At 37.1% G+C, this 18,512-nt stretch overlaps 1 protein-coding gene across 2 annotated transcripts in view; it reads right to left on the bottom strand.

Annotated features, from left to right (window-relative positions):
- Dhc64C (dynein heavy chain, cytoplasmic) overlaps positions 1-18,512 on the bottom strand; it is a 353,617-nt gene that overhangs the window by 260,444 nt on the left and 74,661 nt on the right. For both annotated transcript variants that reach the window (XM_067155359.2, XM_067155358.2), the window contains exon 12: positions 15,079-15,213. In XM_067155359.2, coding sequence (XP_067011460.2) covers positions 15,079-15,213 — 135 coding nt within the window. The remainder of the gene's footprint in view (positions 1-15,078; positions 15,214-18,512) is intronic.

Genomic DNA, 18,512 nt, shown 5'->3' with positions numbered 1-18,512 from the left:
TGTGGTTCTAGGCCATTCATTAGCTGAAAGAGCTACAGATTATGTGATGGCTGACACAATTTCAAGTTTCCTACTCATGTACAATTATTAAGTCTTATTAAGTCTATGAAATAAATGTAATAACAGTAAACCATAAAAATCTATGCAATTTTCATAGTTTGCAAAGAATCTGTCACATCCCTGTATTTTCAAGAGAGGGGGATGGTTGCCTTTTGTCAAGAGGATGGGTGTTAATCCTTCCTAAACACAGATGCAGTTCACAAACTGGACAGCCTCAATCAATGAAGTTGAACATTAAAGTATCTTCGATGCCACGCACATTCACTGTTCATGTTAACAAGCTGTCTTATTATCTTCAGATCCCAAAACAAATATTCAAGAGAAGTAGACAGATTTCAATTACCCTCATCTGGTGACAAGTAGTAGATCAACTAGCAATAATTAATTTGCATAAATTAAATACAATCACTCAATTACATGAAGGTATTCTGCAGCAAATTTATCAACGTACCACAAGAAACGCTTAACAAATACCCTTTTAGTTAATAAAACTTAAAACTTTCTATTTGACAAGGCAAACTATTCATTGTCACAAACTTTTATTAGAAACTAACCCTTCCAAAACAGCAATACTATGAAAATAGGAAGGGCCAAAGAATAATATATGGTATTAAAAAATGCACTTCAGGCAAGTAAAATTTTCCAATACAGAGAAATTTAGTAATAATATTTTTCATTCAGTATTCTCAACTACTAATTATTAAGAACTCAAATACAACAGATAAACATAAAACTGAAAAGCATTTTTCCTTACAAGGGAAACTTAAGGCAAGGAAATCATGACAAAGAACAGCCCATGTCACAAACAGTAATCAAAGTAATACATCAAAGTAGCCATTCTCCGGGAGGGAAATGCGAGAGAATGACACAGTGAATTGGTGAAGCCCTTGGGAATAATGACCTCCCACACAGTAGCATGGTGCGTAGGAAAGTTTCAGTAAGGACGTGTGGCAACCGGTGATTAGCAACACTCGGGATGACCTGTCAGTGTGCGGACTGACGTGGCATGTGCCATCATCGAGCAGCTCCTGGAGGAAGACAGACGATGGATGCTACTGGAGTTAGAGAGAGCAACTGGCATCGAGAAATGCACCGGTTACCACACATACTTACTGAAACTTTCCTACCCACCATTCTACCGTGTGGTATGGGAGGGCATTATTCCCAAGGGCTTCCACAATTCACTGTGCCATTCTCTCGCATTTCTCTCCCGGAGAATGGCTACTTTGATGTATGCGCGGTGCTCAACACGGGTTACTTCCATCTTGCACGACGCTTGCCACACAACTGATTTCACAGGGCTATATGTGCTACTACCAGCAATCACAGAGCCATCTGTTGTTGTAAATACACACTATGCCTGCACAGCTTCCACACGACAAATAGCGGTTTGTGATCCGTTCACTTATCTAAAAGGGAAATAAATGGCAATGACTTGACTCGTAGTACAGTATGTGACAAAATAAACAGTACTGATATTACAAACATGCACTGGACATCAAGATAAGTCATCATAATATTCAAGGTGACTACAGCAATGCGTATCTAATTGCATATTGTGAAAATGACTTGAGCAAGTTTGTTGCTTTTCTAGATCTATCTCAGTCTAATCTTTAGCTACAACAATATGAAAATGACTGAGGTAGTAACATAATTCCTCAAGAAGCTAGTCCCTGGGATGAATGGTATGAAAGTGATCCTTGTAAGGTCAGTTGCGGTGTGGTATTTTCAGTAAGCTAGGCAGATTTATCTAATAGCACCTTCTTGCTCGAGGAAAGCAACCGAGAGTTACATCACAACTTAATTCCTGATGTACATCTCTTCAGTGACATGTAGACTATCTATGACAACCCATGGTGGAGATGTTGGTGATCCAACCAACCTTCGGGCTGTATGAATTAATTACGAAAAAAACGTATATTGCATTAAACAAAACATAATTTCTTAAATTTAACTTAATGAATGATATATAAGAATAAATTGACAAGACAACCCTTCTCTCCTCTCTTCCACCCCTACCTTCTTTACTCCCTCCCCTCTTCACCCTATATACTCCCTTTTTACATTGCCTGCTTCCATAAGCAAATTATCACAAAATAATTTATTCTATCGTACCACCTATTCAATATATGCCACGTGCTACGTGGGTGAAATTTACATAATACTATGTACACTTCTTAGGAACATGTTTTGCCCCTTGTTAAGGGCATCATCAGCCTGTAGGTAACCTTAAGGTCAAAAGTCCGAATCATTAACCAATCATACAAGGAATACACTGAAAATATGTTACACTTTCAAATCATCTTTAGTCAACATGCCACAATTATAACGTAGAAAAATGCCTATTACTAACCAGTCGTACAAGGAAAACACTGAAAATAATAAGTTACACTTTAAAAAATCTTAAGTTAAGATGCTACAATTATAATATAGAAAAATGTCTATTACAAACTAAGAGAATAAATAGCGCCTGTACTTGTGGGGAAATTATCTCTTGCCTGCTTCCTTCAGCAAGTCAGTGCTTGTCCTACATCAGACATTAGAGGTGAGTCTCAAATAATTTTTCTCCTTTTTAATTTCTTTTCTGTATATTTATTCATTCCTAATTGTGGCTATCATTTCATTTCCAGATTCACTTTGCCTGAGGTCGTAAGTCAACTTAGACATCATATTGTGACAAGATCATAACCTTAATTTTTGTTATATATATATATTTATTTCAATGTCATAATTATTCCTAGAACATTGTCTTTGTCTGGTATACATACATGTTAGTTATCACATAATCCGTTTCATTTTTATTTGGCTGAAGATGGCCAACAAGCAGCTGAAACTAGTCCCAAGACTTATGTAATATCATTTACTCGATATATTGTATCGTCAATTTATTCTTATAATTGAACTTCAATACAGAACAAAAATGAAATTTATAGCTTATAATTAATTAATGATAGTTGTTGCAGGTAAACTATATTCGTAAAATACTGTACGTATGCAACACATTTCATGCAGAATCCAAATACAATTTCCAGAAACAAAATTTCACATACAGAGGAGTCCAATAAGACCATGTTAATACAGAATATTTTTATGAAGTTTAAATTTTCCTTGGTGAGTAATTTCTTCTTGCATTTAACACACACTGAAGTTTTAAAACTGTGACGAGAGCTGTTTTTAAAATCTTTGAAAGAACAAAAAAAAAAGGACTGTCTTGGCCATACAAGAAAGCCAGGCAGCCAATCAGCAAGCAAAGCATCCATCCTAAGCTTTACAGAAAAATCAGTAACTCAAGTCCAATATAACAAGGAAAGTAAATTCAACATGAAATAACATTTCCTCCTTTTTGTAGCAATATGCATGAAAACAGAGATAGTTTCAATACAGATTAAAAGTAATACAAGCAGGGACACAACTGCTGAAGTAGTCAATACTGAAGCCATGTATAACAATCCATGCTAGAACCAACTGGTAAATATAGAACATGTTCATGCAGAACAATGTACATTAGGAAAACAAATTTGGAGCAACAATACAGTAGAAACTGCAGCTGATGTACTGTCATCAACATACTGTTCTCATGCAAACAAATTGTGATTACACAATGTACTTATATGACTTTCAACCAGCCCTGAATCCTAATTATTAAAGATATATTTTTAAAAACTTCTGTATCTTTATTCTTCTTTATTCTTTAGTTTGCCTAGCCTTCTTCTGAGGCTAGGCTTCAGAATGGAAATCCAGGTCAAGGACTACAGTTCTATTCCAATACTTAGCAATGTGTTCTTATAACCCAAGCAAGTTGGAAGCATTCTTACAAGTCTTAAGTATAAAGTTGCAACAAACTTGTGCATTAGAAATATGTGAAATTCCAAGTCTAAAAAAATACCCAACTTATTGCGCACAGTAAGGCTTGATTATGGTATAAGAGGAAATTTCCATGAAGTTACTCCAGATTCATTTTTCAATGAAAATTTTCTTCTTACCTGATCAGACAGCCCTAACAAAATATAACAAGATCCTTACAAAAATTAAAACATGACACATCCATAATGCAACAACGATTAACATAAGGGATGGATACAGTTATGGGGATATCGAAAACATTCACAGATTAGTACACAGATAACAAAAAGAAAATGCAAGATTCCATATAGAAGTGTCAAACTGCAACATTCATTCCATCTGATTGAATTTTATATATATATATAAAACATCCTTTTGTTTTGGGCATGACTTTAAAATTTTCCACTGGATATACTCTACAGAGCATTTTTCGTATGAAGAGCAGATTGAGTACGGTAGAATCTGGAGATAACATCTGGGAAAACAGTCTGCGAAAAATAAGAGTGAAGGAGTATAAAAGCTGGAGTGTTATGAAGTAAAAAGGAAAAGGTGTGGAAATGTTTGAGGAATTTACTCCAGCCAATTAACGGATAAAGACCAGACATTGGCTGTTATCAGAATTTGTTTAGTCATTTACTTAACATATGGTTTTTAGTGCTAGGAGTGTCCAAGGATATGTTCAGCTCGCCAGGAGCACTGTCATTGCGGACAGATCTCTAGATGGTAGCCAGAGCAGACACTGGATTGGACAGACCCTTTCATATGGCCTGGGATCCTGTCAGCATGGAACACTATTGCTTAATACCAGTCACCATATTGTCAGACAAACAATAGTAGAACACCTTCCAGCAAGATTTGAGGTCCATACAGAAGTTCACTGCATAGCAGTGAATAGCAGCAACAAGCATGCTGATATCTTTGCCACTGATAGATATAATGAATCTTACTCCTACACAGGAATGAAACTGGCAGTGGACAACCAAGCGAGGTCAATGAAGAAAAGAAAGCAATTTATGAGTCAACCTCCAACTACATGAGGAAAATGTCAGTATGAACGACCTATTGAAGTGATTGACCTCTTTGGAGTTAGGTACATAATTACTGAATCTTGTGTGTACTTCAGCAGGAAAATAGACATCTTCAGATGGGTTTTGAAAGGGCTTGCTACAACCATCAAAAAAATTTCTGTGCTTATCCCTATCCAATTGTCCCTATAGTTCATGAAGAACAGAAAATGTATGCTGAAGGTCTAGACTGAAAAAACTTCTAATGCCTGAAATTCAGTGTCTGCTGTGTCTAAATGAGCAACCCTTTACAAGAGGGCCGCCTGTAAAACAAAATACAATTCTAAAAAATGCAGCCCTGTGTCCACAACATTATGAGAAATGCTCTCAAAGTCTAAAAACAGACTCAGTCAACCCCCACCCTCAACTAAGGGCACTGTACAGGTGTCATGTATAATTAGCCACAACTAAACCCTGCCATCTGAATACCAAGTAGTAGAGTGCAATTCATAACTCCAAACTACATGTCTCCAGTAGTCAATAGACAAGTGGCAGAGATCTTTACACCACCGAACATGGCACTTAGCATTCACCAGTGAAATGTGCAGTTTATGGGTGGGTGCCTGAGGTTGAACTCCAGTCCTTGTATCTCCCGGCACACAGACATGGTGTTACCTGCACAATTAGTAGCACTGCATAATTTGGGGGCAATGGTATCACGATGTCAAGCAATTTTCCAATACCAACTCCTTTAATGCTTGACTATCCCTGTTGGTCAACAAAACGTGGACCACATGGCTGTAGTTCTGTTTTTGTTGTCGCGTCTTCCCGTTCTACTTAGTCACATTCTTGAGAGTTGATTTCAGCAACTTAAGAAGGGTAGAACAGTCCTGACTGATTACTTACTGATGAGACAACTAATAACTCACGCCACTTTCAAAGTTGGCACTAAGTTCCCTTGCTCCATTCATTCTGCAGGCATATGGTAGCACTCAACAACATCAAGCATTAAGCTGCCTTTTATAGTAGCAATAGTGGTTATAGCAACATTCAGGCTCTAGTTTACATGTATAGAGGAGTCTCCGGGAACTTTTCACCAGAGTGATAAGATGGAAATGTTGAGTGATAAAGTTTACAAAAACAAACATGGTTTGGACATATTAACAAACGAATAAAGAATACCAAAATAAACCACGTAACTAGTCAATACGTAACTGCAGTAAAGTGACTATAAAACCAAACTGAAACTTAGAAACTACATCTGTCTTGGGAAAAGACATCCAAGGACGAGGTACTACAGTCTTCATACTTTTTATCAAATTCTATCTGCAAAGAAAACAAGTTTCTTTGGATAGTGATCTTCTCCAGTTTGACACTTCTATAAACACACAAAGGGTTAGCAGTGGAGTATGCAAGCAGTTAGGGCAACAAAATATGAGCAGTCCACAATATCCACGTGTGGTTTCTACCTTGAATGATGGGCTTGGGGGTGAGCTCCGGTTTGTAAGCTGAAATTGATGATGGGAAGGGAAAACAAGTTACATATATATATGTGCCACAGCTAGGTACTATAAATGTGAAATATTAGGTAAGGGATACAAACATCTCAAACAATCCACAGGACTAAAATCATTGACAAAGCTTTAAAAGTATCAATACAAGCCATCAAGGAAAAAAATTAGAAAAAAATTGTAATAAATATTTCATAACAGTTTACTGGAGTATGCAGCCTTATGTTACTTGCAGATAATAATTTTAATTTATAATCCAATATTTAAATTTACATGTCTCAAACAGAAAATCTCAAGATAGTTTTAATATGTAAATTCAATACTAACACTTCTCAGTTCTGAATTTACAAAACTTAAAAAAAAAAAAAAAAAAATGGAATTAGATACAAATCATCAACCATGACATAAGTTCTATTTGTGAAAACATTGGTGCCATATGTTCTTGTATATTAAATATCAAAGGCAAATCATGAGATCTACTTGTACTATTTGCAACAGAATTTCCTGTTTTATACAAAAACAAAACAAACAAACAAACAAACCGCATGGCACAACAGCCCATGAAAGGCCTTGGCCTGCCAAGCGACCGCTGCTCAGCCTGAAGGCCTGTTTTATACAGTATTAATTAATCCATTCATTCATATTGTAGTTTCTGGATAATATTCAATTTATTTTTACTAAATAAATGCAGTAGAGTTTCCCTATTCTGACATGCAAGACGCCAGGTTATCACAAAACAGCTGATGTTTTAGCAAGCAATGCTTTTTTTCCTTTTTTCCCCTTAATCCTGGCCACTCAAACTCTACATAAATCATTAAATTTCTTGTAAAATCAAGAGTAATTTATAGCTGTTTGTAGACTGTTACCATTTCTTGAGGGAAGCTGTATTTTTGTATCTGCCTCGTGGTGTAGGCCAAAGCAAAATGTAGCTTCCACCAAAGACCCAGTCTCATTTATACCTGTGACTGTATGGAACCTGCTGTGATACGGCTGGACTGAGTAATGACATTTGGAGCACAAATTGTGCACCTGAAGGTTATGAAAGGTGTTACTCATAGGGTCAGTCATACTGACCCTTAGAGGAAAGCAATAGCAAACTAACTACCTTACTCTCCATCTTGCCTAGTATGCTTCATTTTGGTGCTGCCACTGGTTTTTGCAAACCACATAATCCCTGATGGTACTATCTAAGGATCCAATAAGACAGAAATATCAATGAACTTAAGAATATTAACTTTTTTTTTAATGCTGTCAGAAGGAAATTAAGTAGGCTATTATGTTTTCCATGGAAATGATTCTGCATTATTGCCACCTGGAATATTATAACTGTGGTAACAATTTTGTCTTGCATATTTTGGTCTTCTGTACAGTTGCCACCATTCGACAGACAGATAAGGATTTACCACCATGACATAATGTAGATCAACACTTTAATAAATGTTTTTGTAATGATCAATTCTGATGTATTCTGAAGCAATTTCATCAGATCTATAAAGAGAAGTCAGAATAAGTCTACAGAAAGATTGCCGTGGTCCACCAAAGCAATGAAATGTGTAACATCTTTGGTTAGAAAGATGGCGCACGCTACACGGCACAAGTAAACGAGCTCCACAATTCACCTGTCATATCAGCAAGTAAAGCATCATATTATATTACAAGGGTGTGCCAGTGTATCATTTTAATTGTCAGGCTGAACAGTAGTGAAGTGGTACGACGCTGAAGGCCATGAACGAATGTCTGACGAAGTTTGAAAAACGTATGTCCGATTTTCAAGTTTGCTTGGAGTAAGCCATGGCTGCTGGTGCGACAAGTGCTGCCAACCCCAGCGACACTCTTAACAGCCTTGCATCAGTCTTCCAGGACTTCCGAGAAATTATATCTGTGGAATTAACCGACATGAAGAAGGGGGTAGGCCAGCTACAAGAACATCTAGATCGGCAGGATATTCAGCTTGATGAGGCAGAACAATACAGTAGAAGGAAATGCCTCCTCCTTCACGGTGTAAGAGAAACACCCAGCGAGGACACCTATGCTGTTATGCTAGAAACCTTGAAAAAAAAAAAAAAAAAAAAAAAAAAAAAAGCTGAACATTTAACTGTCTATGGACAGCATAGATCGGTGTCACACTGGGCCATATGAAGAGGGCGGCGGCTGAGGTGGTGTCTGTGGGGAATAGACCTATTATAATTAAATTCCTCAGGTACCATGAACGACACCATATCTGGCGTGCCAAGTGAGCTCTGAAAGGTACAAAACTGCTCATCACGGAATCCTTGACGTCCACATGGAAGGAACTACTAAGTAAAGCACCGGACTTCTGGGATATGCGCCGGGTTTCAACCCAGGATATCCACATTATTGTTCATCTAGACGATGGAAAGAAGCTGCAGATTAATTCACCCTGTGAACTGAATTCACACTTGAGGCGACTAGGTGGATTATCAGAGTGAAGAAACCGTTGCGATGTGCCTTCACATTATTATTACTACTATTATTATTATAGTGTTCTTAAGAATGTGTGAATGTGTGTGTAAGTGGCAGCAAGTGATAGTCAGCTGTCTCATTCTCCAGGAAGTTGAGGTGAGTTACTTTCTTTTAAACAGCATGTATTATTATCTGATAATCTACTTGTTGGAAATCTCAGAATTCAGCTAGGCAGTTATTGTGCTCCTGGACCTGACCTTGGCAGTGACGGTATTAACCTTTTAAGTGCTGAGTTACCATTGACTGTTTGGTACCTCAGTGCTGAGTTTTTCCATTCGTATATTAAAAAAATTGTAGAAGCCTCAATTTTTAGATTATCAGTGGGGTGATTAGCTTAAAATGTTTATAAATGTTAGTTGTTTATAAATCTAAATGCAAATGAAAAATCCTACACTTATGTTCAATATTATTTTGAGAGAAAACAAAATTGCACTTATGTGCCCATGCGTGCGTTATCTTTATACAAAGTAAAGAGTCCAAAATATTTTTTTCCTAAAATGTGTAGGCAACTATTACATGTAACTTCATAGAAGTATATAAGTTGATATTTTTTAAAATACTTTCCAAAACTGGAATGTGGTGATAGTTAAATATTTTCTACTGGTTGTTTGTGAAGCCGATTTGTTCAACTATCTGCACCAACTCCACTGGCACACCAGTTTCTAAAAAAATCATTGATTTTCAGGTTGTCATCAAACACTACTTGGCCCACAGAGCCTATCACAGTTACCTGAATCTCTGGTGACGAAAAATAATCCGTCCGCCACGAAATTAGTGATATAATAGCTTTTGTACTCGCCGTGTTTTTCTTCTTTCGTTTAGAAGGAGGCTCCGTTTCCCTCCCACATACAATATTTCGGGCACTCTCTCTATCACACTCGCTTCCAAAATCGCTTAACAATTCCTTAAAATGATCATCTCCATCATCATTTTCCGCTGTGGTTAGTAACTGAAAGATTCTGTGATTTGAAACAATATCGCTGCAAGAGCAACTAAATTGTAGTTCCGCCATGTTTGTTTACATCACAGACTAACTCCACAGACGTTTACAAAAAGCTCTGCAAGTTACTTCCCGAAGCTATAATCTCTGATCAGTTAGTTCTACATAATGCCCAACAGATGGCAGAACATGTCAGAGATCAAATTCACACTCGAAAGTGAACCGGGAAACTCAAATAAATTAAAATTCTTGTGCACCGTCTATAGACGGGCGTAGCACTGGTGGACCGGCCGTGTCAGCCCGTCTATAGGCGGGCGTAGCACTCATTGGGTTAATAATCCCTCCCTCCTGGGCTCTCCCTTCTCAGCAGGTACTCTGTTGAAACAAGCATTGTCGCCCTGTTCTCACAGCCTGCCGTGTTCCCATCTAAATGCTCTTTCTCTTCTGGCGCATTACAACGAAATTCAAACAATACTAATGAAAAATAATGTACATATACTTTGCATTTCTGAAACCTGGGTGACTCCATTCCGTCCTCCATGGTTGATACTGATCGATATAATCCAATACGTTTTGATTGATCGGATGGAAGGCGAGGAGGCAGGACAGCGAATTGCTGTAGAAATGACCTAACGAGCCGAGTGATATGTACATCTTCCCAGGGTGTACGAACAAGGCCGGAATTCATGTACGTTGAAGTAAATATTAACAGACAAAAGGTGACGATTTCTGTCATATACAGAACATGTAACATATGACCGAATTAGAAACGTATTTACTAGACTTCCAGGCTATTTATGAACACACAATCATTATGGGGGATTTTAACTCTAACCTACTTAATATGACCCATGACAATTTTATCAATTAGTAGATTTGCAAACCATGAATCACGTGTATGCAACTAACCGTTCATATCAATATATATATCACACACACACACACACACACACACACACACACACACACACACACACACACACACACCCACCCCCGATCGCATTGTAATGAACAACCCAGGTAAAGTAATAACCCATGGGCAAATCCCTGTGCCATCCATTTCGACCCACAACCTTATATATTTATCCTATTCCCTTAAAATACCTAAATACAAACCTAAGTACAGACTTACCAGCCTCCCCTCCAGCCAATCCACCATTCACATTTCACAGTGTCATAGAAAACCAGGTTAAAAAGGCTTTGTACTCGATTAAATCAAAGGCTGTAGGTGTGTATGATATTCCTATTACCGGGCGAGTTGGCCGTGCGCGTAGAGGCGCGCGGCTGTGAGCTTGCATCCGGGAGATAGTAGGTTCGAATCCCACTATCGGCAGCCCTGAAAATGGTTTTCCGTGGTTTCCCATTTTCACACCAGGCAAATGCTGGGGCTGCACCTTAATTAAGGCCACGGCCGGTTCCTTCCAACTCCTAAGCCTTTCCTATCCCATCGTCGCCATAAGACCTATCTGTGTCGGTGCGACGTAAAGCCCCTACCAAAAAAAAAGATATTCCTATTACTTTTATACATAAGATTATGGGTGCTGTCCTGCCTATACTGACGCACATACTAAATGGAACTTTCCCCACGGTCTGGAAAACGGCCAATATTATACCGGTACCTAAGAATTTAGACCTAAAATCACCCTCTGACTATTGTCCTGTGTCCACACTCCCTGTGCTTTCTAAAGTCTTTGAACGTTTAGTATATGAGCAAGTTCTGGAATACCTAAATAGCTAAATACCTAAATAAAAATGCTCTTCTGGACCCTATGCAATCTGAATTTAAGAAGGGCCACAGTACTGCAACAGCACTTTTGAAGGTTAGTGAAGACATTAGAAACGCTATGGACAAACGACTGCTCACTATACTTATCCTTCTTGACTTCAGTAGCGCCTTTGACAATATAGAAATTCAGACTATGATAAAGAAAATGGAACTGCTAAATTATGACCTGACTGTGCTCAAGTTTTTTAGTTCTTATTTGAGTAACCGTCAGCAGCGTGTAACAGTAAACGACAAGGCCTCTAAATTGAAAAATGAAACTTAGTGGTACCCCACAGGGCAGTATTCTAGGACCTTTACTTTTCTGTATTTATATCAATGACATACTATCAGTGATAGGAAATAACACACATCACCTCTATGCTGATGATCTACAAATTTATCGACACTGCAAGATTTCAGACTTAGATGAAACAATACAAGATATTAACAATGACCTCCGACGACTCAGTATATATGCACAACAAAATTCTCTTTTACTAAACTCCACAAAAACTCAGGCAATCATAATTGGATCACGAAAATTACTGAGCTGTTCAAACAATGTCGCAATCCTGCCTATCCTACTGAATGGTAACATTATTCCCTACAGTAAAACAGTTAAAAATAATGAAATTATTATGAATGAAACAACTGATTGGTCTGATCACACAAAAGAAATATGTAAAAAGATTTTTGAAGTGCTTCAGCTTGTTAAGCAGCAGAGGGATGTATTTCCATTTGAGCTAAAGGTCAAACTAATACAGACAATGGTTCTTCCTATTGTTGATTATTGTGAAGTTTTAGTTGACATGACAAGAGAAGAAACGCTTAAACTTCAACGAGCACTGAATTCCTGTCTGCGATTTATTTACAATATCGGGTACGATGTTCATATCACTCCATACTGTCAGCTCTCTCATGGCTGAAGCCTGATAAATGGCAGCTATACATGTTAACGATGGTGTTTACAGTGTTAGCTGAAAATTAGCCACTGTATATTTCTTCTAAATTCACCTTTCTATCCTCATTACACAACTTAAATACACATTCGAGATCCTTTCTTTCTATTCCAGTGTACCGCACGCATAAAATTAATAGATCATTTGTGGTGACCGGTGCCAGACTATGGAATTCCCTGCCAGCTCAGGTCAGAGAAACTAGCTCTTTGTGAAGATTTAAGGTTGCCTGCCGAGACTACCTGCTGAGGACAGCTGACAGGATTAGTCATTTTGAAGAGTTTTTAATGTTAGTTTTATATTAATTTAGTTAGTAATTTATTTAATTCGTTTTCATTTCTATTAATTTTTGTAATTTTAATAAAACTAGGCCTATATTAAGTCTCTTAGTACTTTATTAAAGATTCTGAGTAGAATGTGGTTAAGTGTAAGAGAGGGCCACGGGCCCAAACTTTGCCACTGGAAAAAAGAAAAAAGCCCTAATAAATAATTTAAAAAAAAAAATAAACATCTTCATTCACCCAGAGAAAAGTTAAGGAGGTTGGGAGTGACATCACAATTTCCTGTGATTTAGTAATTTCAACAGCTCCCAAGAGAACTTGGGTAAAAACTAAAAGCCAGCTTCCCCAGAGACTTGTTACTGTACTTGGAAGAGAACTGTGTGAAGGCTGCAGCCATCAAGCTAAGTATGAGCCTGCTTCCACTTATGTGTTTTGTAAACTATAAAAATTAGGTGGCCTTAACTTTTTTTTAGCTACCAAAACCAAATTAGTTAATTTTCACCCAGACAGAATTTTAAATTGGCTAGAGAGAATATCATAAACACTTTAATGAAGAATCTGTTCTCTTAAATTAATCAAATCAGTTGCAAATATAGCTACAAAGTGCCAAGAACTTTCCAGACACTTCAGGGATTCCAAATGTAAGAAATAACTTTCTCTTAAACATTACATAAAGTTTTAATCAACATGACAAAACAAGCTTGTAACATTTGGCTGCTTACTTACTAGAACATCACAATCCACAGTAAAACCTTGTAACAATTATTTTATTTCTCACAGTTTTCTGCTATGAATGGCACTCCTTATGTTATTTAAAATCAGATTCCATCAACTTCCTTGAAAAATTTCCAACTTCTTTGAAATTATTTATGAAAAGACTAAGTAAACAACTGACGGGGAATCTCTCAGCTGGGCGACAGTCCTAAGTACAGATTGGTGGTGACTGATTAACTGAAACTGACCAAGCTACATAACTACATAAAAGGGATACATGGCCTTCCCCTACATGTGATTGTAATAAAGAAAATAAATAATAAATAACTAAGAATTATCCTTTAATAAAGAACAACATGTTCTTAGTCACAGCCCATCTGAATAATCACAAATAACCTACATCAGCTTAACTATAATAGTAAAAAGCAACCGAACCAACAGAGTATTCCTAAACTCAAAAGCCTTAGATACTAGAGGTAAGAAGAGGTTAAGATTTCTACTTTAGGGAACTGTTGTTTTTTCAAACATACAGAAATAAGTAGTTTGCATTTTTTTTTCTTCTTTTCAAGTTGCTTTACGTCGCACCGACACAGATAGGTCTTACAGCGACAATGGACAGGAAAGGGCTAGGAGTGGGAAGGAAGCGGCCGTGGCCTTAACTAAGGTACAGCCCCAGCATTTGACTGGTATGAAAATGAGAAACCACGGAAAACTATCTTCAGAGCTGCCGAGAGTGGGATTCGAACATACTATGGCTGTTGGTAATTGATCAGCTAAGTTTTCTGCAAGGGTATCTACAGTTCACAACACACATGTGAATGTAACCTCCAAAAATGCCCAAGGGAAAAATTGGAAGGAGATGTTAAAATGTTCTTTTAAGAAGTTGGTACCAACATTGGCTGATTTAATCAATTTAATCAACCTCTAAATTACAAATAGTTTATAAAAAATTCAAATTTTTAATGCATGAAATTTGTAAGGATTCACATGATCAGTTGATATAATCTAAAAAATGTTTAAAAATAATTATTACTGAAAATGATGTAGTAGCATAGTGGACCTCGTTTTTGTCCCCCACCCCAAAGTAAAACTTTCAAGAAGTTACATTCTCTAGCTATGATCAGAAACTTGATGAAAACTTCCTTTTCAGTAACTTTCAATAAATATTGGAATTCTAACTCTGAATCACTCTATTCATGGTACAAGTTCCAACTGAAACCTTACCAAAAACAACAACGTGCATAATTTATAACAAATTCCCAGCAATTACAAGGTTTCACTGTCTTGTATTCTATCACAATCATATGGAATTTAAAAAAAAAAACTGTCTTGAATGAAAACACAATGTGTATTAAATATAAGTGAAGTGAGTAAAAGAGCATCCTCAGATGTGAAACAAAACATACAAATTGTGATCAAATGTGTGAAGGATAATACGAAACAGTCTTAAATCAGTGATGAAATTAATTCACTTCCACAAACCCAGTGCTAATAGAGGAAAGAATAAAATCTTATCTTACCTTTTCCAATGTTCTCTCATATGTGCGTACACTCTCAATTAAGGAGATTGCAAAAGGGTACAACTGGTTTGCTTGGTGGGCTTTGTTCACAATTGCCAAAGGAACACGAAACCCCAGGTTCTTGAGATTGCGCACCTTAAACACAAAATCAAGTAAGAGAAAATAAAAAGATTAAAATTGAACAGAAGTACTTATGGTAATTTTTAACATCCTATTACAGGAGGTAAAAACTGAAATGAAACCTGGGACGTTAATTTTTGATGCTGATAATTTGTATCTTCAAACATTATTATTCAAGTGCAAGTGAAATGCCACAGAATTTGTAAAGTTTAAGATACGTGGTAACATTCAGATTTTTGCAAGAATGGTCAAACCAACTGTCGTGTTTAACTAAGAGTGAATCAGGATAGGTGAACTCTAGTTCTGATTTTATAATCAATCGCAATGAGTGTTGGATGGCAGGAAATAACCCAATTCTCTAAAGAGGGCAGCAGCTTCAAGCAGATGAGCCTGGTGGTCCCGAAGTGGAGGAAAAGCCACTGAAATCCAACAGGCAGAGTCTGTTCTCCAGGTTAGGAGTGGTTGCAGAAGGCTTTAAGGGCGACCTCATAGACACCTGACAATTACAGAGATGAGTTATTTATAAGGTTCAACTTATTCAATACTAATTACGTGTTGTATAGATGTTATTCACAACATTTATTTAACATGGGACCGGTTTTGACATTTAAATGTCACCATCAGCCATAAAACAAATCACAAACAAATGAGCAAGGACATATTAATTAAAGCTGGTGTAATTACACAATGAAATATGTATATTAAAAGTCTTTATACGTTCGTTCACACCATGTGTCAATCGTCAGAACAAAATAGCAACGGCATAATAAAGCTGGCGCAGTGACACATTGATGTATGTACCTAACCTCTCACTATTTTAGGATTAAAAGAAGGTTCCTTGATATGTAGTCAAAGCATAAAAGTCTTTGTACGCCCATTCACATCTCGTGTTAATAAAACAACAAAAATCAGAACCGGCGTAGTAACACACAGACATTCACATGGTCCTCTCACCAATCCAAGTCAATAAAAGGCTCCAACGTACTTCCAAAGTTAAAATTCATTAAAACATCCATACACGCTATGTGTCAACAAAAAATCAAAAACTTATTGAAATCACTTGGTAGCCTACACATTCCCCCCTCCACTGTTGTATATGAAATTATAAGAGACAGTCAGTGGTAATAGGTTGTCCTTCAGTATTCTTCTTACAGTACAGATGTTCAAAAAAATTTTCAGTTCAACCTGGAAGGATTTTATAAGCTCTGGAACAGCATGTTGAGACGTTAACCTTGTGAGAAGGAGGTACAGACTGTTATGTGCGGTAGGTTAGGTGGGATGTTGGGGGGGGGGGGGGGAAGGATCATGTTGGGGAGTAGTGGGTTTAAAGGTGGGTCTTGTGAACAGTGTAGTGGGGGTCTGTAACATGATAGGGTATTGTGTATCGCGCTAATTATTGACCGCCTACTCGGAAGATCAACATACCTAAAAACTTTAATTAAAAAATCAAAAAGAATGTTAGTTTTTTTTTTTTCTGAGATTTTGTTTAGGTTCGAATTGGAATTAAAGAACTGGTCTAAGTGAATGAAGCAATTTTCTGCGACGTCAAGAACAGGGCCTTTGTCCACATTCATGAGCCACTCTATATCTTGTATGTTACTGAAGCTATGCTTTGAATCCTGAATGTGCTGGCCAACTGCCAAGTATCTATTGTATTTTGTAGCATTTACATGCTTCATGTATCAGATTTTGAAGTTCCTCCCTGTTTGACCAATGTACGAGGATTGAGAGTTTTGACATTGGAACCTGTAGACTCCCGATTTTTGGTAAATTTTAGTCTTGTTGATTGAGCTGGTATTATATACGATATCCATATTTCTACTGTTAGTTCGATATGCAATTTTGGTGTTTTGTTTCTTCAGAATATTTGTAACATTGTAAATATCTTTGTTGAATGAGAAGGTTGAATAATAATAAAGTTTAGTTTTCTCTCTAGTTAGAGTTGAATACAGGCGATATTTTCGTTTGTTGATAATGGGCTCTATAAATGCATTGTCATAACCGTTATATTTGGCTATGAAGCGGATTGTATTATTTGGATTTACTCTATTAAGCGGTACACTGAATGCCCTGTCTACCATACTGTTGTAGGTAACATACTTGTATGCTTTGGGATGAAAAGAATTTTTGTTGATAGTAGTGGCTGTCTGTCGGTTTCCTGTAAATTTTGTATTCTATAGATGAAGGAAGCCTGTTTAAGGTCAGATCCAGAAAATTTATGCTTTTGTTTGACAAAATACAATAGATACTCAGCAGATGGCCAGCACATTCAAGATTCAAAGCATAGCTTCAGTAACATACAACAAGATATAGAGATGCTCATGGATGTGGATAAAGGCCCTATTCTTGACGTCGCAGAAAATTGCTTCATTCACTTAGACCAGTTCTTTAACTCCAATTCGAACCTGAACGAAATCTCAGAAAAAACTAAGTCTTTTTTATTTTTTTTATTAAAGTCTTTAGGTACGTTGATCTTCCGTGTAGGCAGTCAATATTTAGCGCGATACACAATACCCTATCACATTACAGACCCCAACACACTGTTCACAAGCCCCACCTTAAACCCACTACTCCCCCAACATGATCCTTCCACCCCCTCCCCCCACCTTCACCCCTCCTGACCTACCACACATAACAGTCTGTACCTCCTCCTCACAAGGTTAACATCTCAACATGCTGTTCCAAAGCTTATAAAATCCTTCCAAATTGAACCGAAAAAATGTTTGATCATCTGTACAGTAAGAAAATACTGAAGGACAACCTATTACCACTGACTGTCTCTTATAATTTCATACACATCAGTGGGAAAAAAAAAAAAAAAAAAAAAAAAAAAAAAATTGTATAGGCTACCAAGCGATTCCAATAAGTTCTTGACGTTTTGTTTAACACATAGCGTATATGGACGTTTTAATGACTCAATTTTGGATGTGTGTCGGAGCCTTCTACCGACTTAATTGGTGAGAGGACCATGTAAATGTCTTAGGCCCGGTTGTATAAAGACATCTGACTGGAGATCAATTAAGAACTTAGTTCTGAAAATGAACCGAGATTACGACTTCATCGCGTTGTATAAAACTGAACTCGGTTTACACATGTGTAGTTCAAATGTAATCGGAGTTCAAAAAATTGGACGTGGCAACACCGCAAAACAAATGAAATACGAAATAGCTCAGCCCTTTGGATAATACATTAATGGCGGGATTGACCTGGCCGTGACTGTAAACAAATGAAATATGAAACTGTCGTGACTGTCGAAGAAGAAGAAGAAGAAATAAAATTGAAATCTCGCGAAGTAAACATGGAAGGAAATTCAA

This window comes from Anabrus simplex, chromosome 11, assembly GCF_040414725.1.
Source record: "Anabrus simplex isolate iqAnaSimp1 chromosome 11, ASM4041472v1, whole genome shotgun sequence".
Classification (NCBI taxonomy): domain Eukaryota; kingdom Metazoa; phylum Arthropoda; class Insecta; order Orthoptera; family Tettigoniidae; genus Anabrus; species Anabrus simplex.
This window is presented reverse-complemented; position numbering and strand designations above follow the sequence as displayed.